The sequence below is a fragment of the Dermacentor andersoni genome, chromosome 7, assembly GCF_023375885.2.
Source record: "Dermacentor andersoni chromosome 7, qqDerAnde1_hic_scaffold, whole genome shotgun sequence".
In the NCBI taxonomy this organism is placed as follows: domain Eukaryota; kingdom Metazoa; phylum Arthropoda; class Arachnida; order Ixodida; family Ixodidae; genus Dermacentor; species Dermacentor andersoni.
In genome coordinates this window covers 33,659,006-33,667,314 of record NC_092820.1, presented here as the reverse complement: position 1 = coordinate 33,667,314, position 8,309 = coordinate 33,659,006, and the positions used below count along the sequence as shown (strand labels likewise).

General features: G+C 52.3%; 2 protein-coding genes across 2 annotated transcripts in view; one reads left to right on the top strand and one right to left on the bottom strand.

Moving 5' to 3' along the window:
- Window positions 1-2,729: 2,729 nt before the first annotated feature.
- LOC126535417 (uncharacterized) lies at window positions 2,730-7,473 on the bottom strand. The gene is made up of 4 exons (XM_050182299.1): window positions 7,435-7,473; window positions 3,428-3,704; window positions 3,160-3,336; window positions 2,730-3,055 (listed from the first exon to the last, which is right to left on the bottom strand). The coding sequence occupies exons 1-4, from the start codon at window positions 7,471-7,473 to the stop codon at window positions 2,730-2,732; spliced, it is 819 nt and encodes a 272-aa protein (XP_050038256.1).
- A 697-nt stretch (window positions 7,474-8,170) lies between these two features.
- The window catches only part of LOC129385923 (uncharacterized), a 59,995-nt gene continuing 59,856 nt past the window's right edge, over window positions 8,171-8,309 (top strand). Inside the window, exon 1 of the mRNA XM_072289443.1 lies at window positions 8,171-8,303. Within this exon, the coding sequence (XP_072145544.1) occupies window positions 8,228-8,303 (76 nt within the window). The 5' untranslated portion in view covers window positions 8,171-8,227. The remainder of the gene's footprint in view (window positions 8,304-8,309) is intronic.

Genomic DNA, 8,309 nt, shown 5'->3' with positions numbered 1-8,309 from the left:
AGATGGCGTCACCGGTTCCACCACATAATTCACCGGCGATGTACACGCGACGATCCGGTACGGACCCTGATATTTTGGAGCAAGCTTTGGGCTAAGGCCTGGAGATTGGAAGGGCAGCTGAAGCCAGACGTGAGAGTCCACGGCGAAGGACTGTGTGGGCTGCCCGTTGTCGCGGCGATCTTTGTGGATACCTTGGGTATCCGACGTGAACAAGCGAGCCAGTTGGCGGCACTCTTCAGCATGGCGAGCAACTTCGGAAAGAGGGGTGAATTCAGAGGCATCCGGATGATATGGTAGCATAGTGTCGAGGGTAGTGGATGGTTCACGTCCATAAAGAAGGAAAAATGGGGAGAAGCCTGTGGTAGCCTGAACGGCGGTGTTATACGCGTACGTCACAAAAGGGAGGACATTGTCCCAATTGGAATGATCGGACGCAACATACATGGTGAGCATGTCACCCAGAGTGCGGTTGAACCGTTCCGTGAGACCGTTAGTCTGTGGGTGATACGCCGTAGTGGTGCGGTGAATAGTGCGGCAAGCGGCGAGTAGCTCATTAATAACTTCGGACAAGAAGACACGGCCTCGGTCGCTGAGCAGTTCTCGCGGTGCGCCATGCCGTAAGATGAAATGCCGTAACATGAATGCGGCGACGTCGCGAGCAGCAGCCGAAGCAAGTGCAGCGGTTTCGGCATATCTTGTGAGGTGGTCTACTGCAACAATTATCCAACGATTTCCTTTAGCAGTGGATGGAAGAGGCCCATAGAGGTCAATGCCAATCCGATCAAAAGGACGTGCAGGACACGGCAAAGGTTGCAGAGGGCCAGTCGTATGAGGAGATGTCTTGCGTCGCTGACAGGCTACACATGACCGAATGTATTTGCGGACATAAGAATACATGCCGCGCCAGTAGTAGCGCTGACGGAGCCGCTCGTAGGTTTTCAGGACGCCAGCATGAGCTTGTTGGGGGTCGGCGTGGAAATACGTGCATATGTCGGAGCGCAAATGGCGAGGGATGACTAGCAGCCATTTGCGACCGTCCGGCTGATAGTTTCGGCGGTACAAGATGGCGTCCCGTAGCACGAAATGGGTGGCTTGGCGACGAAGGGCTCGAGGGCATGTAGCCTTTGAAGAACTGTGAAGAATGTCAATGAGAGACACAATCCACGGGTCTTTCCTTTGTTCAGACGGCATGTCAGTAACAGCAAGTGTAGCAACCGGGCACTCTACGGGTGAGGGTGGCGTTTCGTCGGATCTCATGGGTGATCGGGAGAGTGCATCGGCATCAGAATGTTGGCTCCCGGATCGATAGATGACGCGAATGTCAAATTCTTGGAGCCGAAGAGCCCAACGTCCAAGACGGCCTGACGGGTCTTTCAGTGACGCAAGCCAGCAGAGCGCGTGGTGGTCTGTCACAACATCGAACGGATGGCCATACAAGTAAGGGCGAAATTTGTTTAACGCCCAAACTATAGCCAAACATTCTTTTTCTGTGACAGAATAATTGGTTTCTGCCTTCGTGAGGGCACGACTCGCATATGCAACCACATATTCCGGAAAGCCAGGCTTGCGTTGCGCAAGGACGGCTCCAAGACCAACGCCACTGGCGTCTGTATGAACTTCGGTCGGTGCAGTCGGGTCATAGTGGCGTAGAACAGGTGGTGAGGTAAGCAGACGACGCAAAGTGGTGAAGGCTTGGTCACATGCCGGAGTCCAATCGCGAAGGTCACCTGGGCCAGCCAGGAGCTTCGTCAGAGGAGCGATGATGCAGGCAAAATTGCGTACAAAGCGTCGAAAATACGAGCAAAGGCCGATAAAACTTCGGAGCTCTTTCAGTGTAGTCGGCCGCGGAAATTCTGCGACAGCACGAAGTTTGTCAGGGTCGGGAAGGACGCCGTCTTTGGAAACGACATGGCCAAGTATGGTCAGCTGTCGGGCGCCGAAGCGGCACTTTTTCAAGTTAAGTTGAAGGCCGGCGGTGGCAAGACAAGTAAGGACTTCGCGTAGACGAGAGAGGTGAGTGGTGAAATCAGGGGAGAAAACTACCACGTCGTCTAAATAACACAGGCACGTCTTCCATTTGAGGCCTCGCAGAATATTGTCCATCATTCTTTCGAATGTCGCGGGCGCATTGCAGAGGCCGAATGGCATTACTGTAAACTCATACAGGCCATCAGGCGTAATGAAAGCTGTTTTCGGGCGGTCGGATTCATCCACTGGCACTTGCCAATAGCCCGATCGCAAGTCCAAAGAAGAAAAGAATTCAGCACCATGTAGACAATCCAGGGCGTCATCTATGCGCGGTAGAGGATAGACATCTTTTCGTGTAATCTCGTTGAGGCGACGATAGTCCACACAGAAACGAATCGAGCCATTTTTTTTCTTAACGAGTACTACGGGCGATGACCAAGGGCTGCACGATGGGTTTATTGCAGCTCGTACGAGGGATCGCAAGTAGCTCTTGATCGCGAGTCCTAGCCGTTCGCATCAGCAGCCCGAGCTCGGGTCTCGCGCCGCAGCGGTGGCAGTCCGCACAGCGCCACATGCATGTTACCCACTACAGCAGCTTCAAAGAGCTGCAGGGCCCACCTGGTGGTATAGCCTTGTCCACGGGCAAGGAGCTGTGAGATGGCCTTGCGGACCCGAAGCGTCTGGGGGCCCAGGGCGATAGTACCCGGTAGCCAGGCCAGCCTTTGGTCAATGCGCATCCCCAGGTACGTGAATGCCTTGCTTCATGGGATCTGGACGCCCTCCAAGGGCAGCCGGGCAGCTGAGCAGTGGGCTGCTGCTCTGGGATGCAGCAGCAAGGCCTCGATCTTCCTGGCCGAGATGGTAAGGCCGATGCTGCACAAGTAGGCAGCCGCAGTGTCCAGGGCTCTCTGTAGGGCCGCACGTGCCTTGCAGATGTGTTGCGGTGGTCCCCGCACACATAGGGCCATGTCGTCCGCGTAGATTGAAGACTGCACGGGGAAGTGAGGGTCCATCGGCAGGGCAGCAGGCAACCGTGCCAAGGCCAGGTTGAAAAGGAAGGGGCTCACCACTGACTCCTGTTGCACACCTGCAGCGACTTGACGGGGGTGCTCTTCGATCGACCCACATGTAGAATGAGAGTGCGATTGTGCAGGAACGACGGGAGGAACTCGCGCAGGTTGCCTTAGATACCGAGGAGGTCCAGGCCCTGCTGGACAACTGCGTGAGGGAGGCTGTCGAAGGCACCCTGTACGTCGATCAGCAAGAGCATCGCAAGGTCCCCGTCGGCCTTGGCGTCCTGCAGGGTGGACACCATGTCAGCAATGGAGTCCGCAGTACCCCGCCGCTGCCGGAAGCCCGTCTGTTGGTCTGCCAGGAACCCGCGAGCACGCGCCACCCAGTCCAGTCATTCCAAGGCCATGGCGTCCATCAGCTTGCAGGCAGCGGAGGTGAGGGATACCGATTGATAGGACGACGATTCCGTAGCCGTTTTTTTTGGCCTTGAGGATGGGTGCAACAATGGCTGTGCGCCATGCCTCTGGCACCTGCCCTGACTGCCATATCTCAATAAAGCACTCAAACAGGCGCTGTTGCTCGCTGGCGGCCAGGCTGCAAAGCATCTGTGGCGTTACATCATCTGCTCTTGGTGCGCTGCGGCGTTTCCCTCGCCTCAGAGCCACCTGGAGCTTGTGCAGGGCAAGTGGCTCGTGCCAGAGGGCAGCGACCTGGCTGGACGTCTAAGCAGGGTGGAGGCTGTGTAGACAGGTGGGCAGCTGGGCAGGGCGGTGTCCGACCGGCAGGATGGCTGCACTCTGTGGGACAGGATGGGCGAACCGGTCCGCCAGAAGTTCTGCGATGGCCTCTTCGCTTATTCCTAGCGAGATGGCCACAGCGAGGACTGGTTGACGGCTCGTCCTCTTGCCGATGAGTGACTTGTGTAGTCGCCAGGCTAGGGGCCTCCTTGAATTGTCCTGGATGCTGGAGCACAGGCTCACCCAGCTCTGATTCCTCCTGCGGCGGGCCTGTCTTCTACAGCAGGCGTCTACTCATCGGTATTCAGTCCGGTGATCTACCTTCCCTGTCCGAATTGCTCTGCGCTCCGTGCGGCACCTGGAGGCACGGAGATTGAGTAGGCGGAGTTCCGGGGCAGGTGTGTCCGGTGGGGAAGAGCACTGAACGGTAGCCGCCTGGGTGCACTCCGCGATGGCGTCTAGATAGTCGCAACGATCGCTCGCCTCACTACAGTGCTTCCGAAACATAGACCAGTCTATGACGTGGAAAGTTCTGGTCTTTGGCTTCCTTCCATGCACAGAGGGGCTCACAATGGGGAAGTGGTCCGAAGCCCAATTGTCCGGAGTTGTGTCCCAGGTGTAGGAGCACTGTTTTGTGGTGAGGGAGAGATCGATGGCTGAGTTCACCCCTCGGCGGACATAGGTAGGTCCTGCGCTGTTCAGTATCACTAGTACCCAGGCTCAACGTAACTGCTATGCAAATGAGGGGGGCGTGTATGTTTGCTAGTGCAAATGCGAATAACCTCCACTATTCGCCATAAAAACGCGTAAACTCACAAAAGAGATATGAAATAAGGTGTATTTTATAGGTATACCTCTGCCATACACCTCTCCTTTACTTGCAAACAAGCTACTACGTCAAATGGACTTGCGCAGGAAAGAAGCGCAGGAAGTACACTGCGAAGAAGTAAAGAAGCCAAAGTATAAAATAAAGAGTACTTTAGTAGAATACAACTTAAAGAACAGCAGTTGGTAACCAAGGCAAACAAACCGCGCGGAGTTGTGTTACTTCGTCATCCAATCACAGATGCAAACAAAATCGTCGTCATGCGGACTTTTCAAAGCGGCGTCGTACTTGATTCGGCCGGAGCGTCTGCTCTTCTTGAAGAGTCTTTTCATCGGTGGAAGCAATGAGATGTGCAACAAACATGGATAAAGTTTATGGAGTCTGAGCGTTTCACTCTTGAAAAGTCTGCGGTGCCGTTCATGTCACTGCGGAACCCGTTTCACTCATGAAGCTTCACTGCCAACTGAAGTGAAACTTGACAATAAATACTTGTTATTTCAAGCGTGTTATTTCACTTCAATAAAGAATCAGGCTTGGGCCATTCCACTATGCTAAGCGAGGAAAAAGGTAAAAAATTACCTCCTAATATTTTCATTTTGTGGTTACAGCCTTAATTGGGCAACAGGAAAAATTTGAAGTACGAATTATTTGCAGCCTTGCGAAGGAAGAGTGGCTGGCGGTTATGAGGGCATGAATTATGAGGGTTATGAGTCGCTGCAGACTTATTTTCCTACGACTATAGTAGCGTTGCTGATTAGCTCAGGAAGATTTATCGAGAAATATATATTTGCGGAACAATCAGCAACGTGATCTACTTAAGTGCTGCCCAAGTGTAACGCACGGGTTTTTCGTTAAATTAACGAGCCCGTCATGAAAAGGCGGCAACTACCTTGCTCACGGTGCAGTCCGGACAACTCGGACGATGCCCTGGTCGCTTTGTCTTTTTAAGTGGAGTTGCGGTCTTACGCTACGCACGTTTTCGGCACCGCACCGACGTCGAGCTACCAGTAGAGTTTCAACGCGGTACACGGCTCGATTGTTTGCAGCAGCGTGCGTCGATGCGAGTGCTTTTTTCTCGGGGGACCTTCCGGGCCGCGGCCACGCACGCGACCCTTCCAAAACGTTTCGCAACATCCACTAGGGCTGGGCGCATGCGCTGTCACGCCATGAAAGAGACGGATTGAAGTGGATCTCGTCTCGTTGAAAACCACCACACCTTCTCACTTCCCTGTTTACTTCGGCAGCCCCGAAGCTTTTATGTCGGCTCATTTTCCATATCGCCTCATTAGCAGCCACTGCGGCAATCTGTATGTGACTATCACGTACAGCACCTCCTGCACCCTGAACGCCACGATCTTCACCTGAGGGGACAGGTCGCGCAAGTCGTCCACCCTCTTGGCCAAGCGCTTGGCTAGTCATGTCCCTTTCGTGTTTAGAAGGTCATTTAGCAAACCTGCTATTACGACGAGGTTGCGCACGTGGGCATTTTCCGCGAGCTTTGCTTTTGCTGATTCCATGACAGAACCCAGCGTCCGCCCCAGAGATCTCCCTAACACTACTCTTTTATCGCCTTTCACCCTCTCCACAATTGCTTCTGAGCACGTATCTAGATTTGAGTCGCCGGCGATAATCACCATTTCACTCTCTCCTGCCTCTCCCGGCTTCCCTTTGTCCTTTTCCGCGTGATTCGGACTTGACAAGGGGCATTGACCCGTGCGCTCCTGATTTTTCCGCGTGGCGGCCTCAAGGCAGGTGCAGCTCTTTCCAGCTAACCCCTCACCACGTTGCACGCATTTCAAGTAATTTGCTGGCACTCCCTCTCCTCTCACGTCGGAGGACTGTATTCCATTATCACGACCATTCTGGTTCACAATGGCGGCCCTGTTCAGCTTTTCCTCGGCTGCTTCAAGTCCTTTTTTTCCCACTACCTTCCGTGCATGACGCTCCCTATTCAGCTCATGCTTTAGCTCGTCAACCTGTTTGACAAGCTCTTCCTGGAAAGTCTCCATTTTCTTCAGCCACGCATCGACATCACTGTGTGTGCTGATTGACTCGGTTTCCTCTCCATTCTCATCCATCCCCTCATCTGCTTTGAGGGACCCCCAGCACACTGCCTGCTTTCCCGGCTTTCTTACCATGTTTTGGCCGGATTTTCTAATGCAAATACTGTAAGACTATAATAATGCACAGCATGTACCTTTTAGCAAAAACCCATACGCAGAGGATCCAAGTCCTCAAAATGTCGTAAAGCAACTCTCACCACTGTTTCAAAAGCAGTCAATGCCGCGGAGACCCAAGGTATGACACGCTCTCGCACGCGCACAATCACGCGGCCATGCTCTCAGTTTCCTAGCAAAAACACACACAGTAAAACCATTAATACCTATTAGTGTTGCCATCTCCAAGCTACAATTTAAAGGGCACAAACACTCAACGTCCCACCCGGCTTCACGTATTGAAGCACGTGGCGCGAAAGGACGCTCTAACCATTCTGCAAAACCAACTGTACACGATACACACCCGCGCACTATTTAAATTACTATTTAAAGGCTAAAAAATCAGCCAATCAAACACAGAAGCAAGTTCAAAGCATGCACAAAAACTTATGATTTCGTCGCCGCCACGGAACCCCGAAAAGCCCGTCCATTCGCCACAGAGGTATGGTTTCAACGTGCCCCCAGTAGGCGAGCGCCGCAACCAGCCAGCAAGAATTCACCCTATGTTACCTCGTCTGGCGCGCAGGCCGCAAGAAAAAGCGTGCGCGTCGCGTCTCTAGCTCAGCCGTGCCTATTTGTACTATCTTTTCGCTGGCGCCGTAGTGGGGCTGCAAACGCAAGACACTATCCGCAAACGCAAATCCCTATTCTAAAGCTCTTCACTCCTGCGTGCCTCCAGGCTGATATCCGCAAAGCTCTTTGTGGCACTCATTCTGAAACTCACTATTATTGATAACAGCGGTTTGTTTTCACGCTACAGAGGCAGCGCTCCGCTGTAAGAGTGGTTGGATTGTTGACGATACGCTGATGATACGGTGATATGTTGACGATACGGAACACTACGAATGCCTAATTCTCCACTGCATCAACAATTTGCTACTCAGCCCCAAGTGGTACGTGACGATGGTGGTGTGGAAACGCCCATTCTGTATTCTGTAACTGTATTCGCGTCATCCGTAAAGGAGGAATCCAAGAATGATTCCTTGAACGTGTAAATAACTCCATTATTAGTTGATACGCGTATATTCAGGTTGCGCGACAACTGGTATAAGGCCAAGCCGCGATCATCATCAGCGTCATAAGAAATATTTTACGTTCTTATTTATTGGGTTGTTTTCTTTCGTATTTTCGTGTGTGTGAGTGATATTCACGCCCGCAACATATTTTTTTTTTCATCTTGGATTATATATTTATTTTACTTTTTGTGTTAGTTATTTATTAACCAAATTCGTTTATTTATTCAATCATATTACCACCCGATTAGTGGCCTATACACCATAGTGGGTTTGTGCCATTGATTGAGGCTTCATCATCATCATCAACACGCTTCCGAAAGCGTTCGAATGAGTCTCACGCACTCGCCCGCAGAAGAAGACCGTTGGAAGCTGTAGTATGCTTTTCGAACTCTGCATTTTTTGTACGATGTCTCAGTCTGAGTTCTGATTTGTGTGATTTCGCGCCTCGTAATGCCACACGTATTCACCTGTGAACGCGTGCGTTCGCTGCTAAGGTCAAAGCGCCTTGTATTTCTGGGATGCTCAAGTAAGT

What these genes read in the sequence shown, in the direction of transcription:
- LOC126535417 (XM_050182299.1), bottom strand. Translation starts at nt 7,473, where the DNA reads ATGAGTGCCACAAAGAGCTTTGCGGATATCAGCCTGGAG. An exon ending in AATCGTCGTCCTATCAATCG is followed by an intron (nt 3,337 to 3,427) that starts GTATCCCTCACC and finishes GGTTCCTGGCAG; the next exon opens with ACCAACAGACGGGCTTCCGG. An exon ending in GCAGGGCCTGGACCTCCTCG is followed by an intron (nt 3,056 to 3,159) that starts GTATCTAAGGCA and finishes AAGTCGCTGCAG; the next exon opens with GTGTGCAACAGGAGTCAGTG.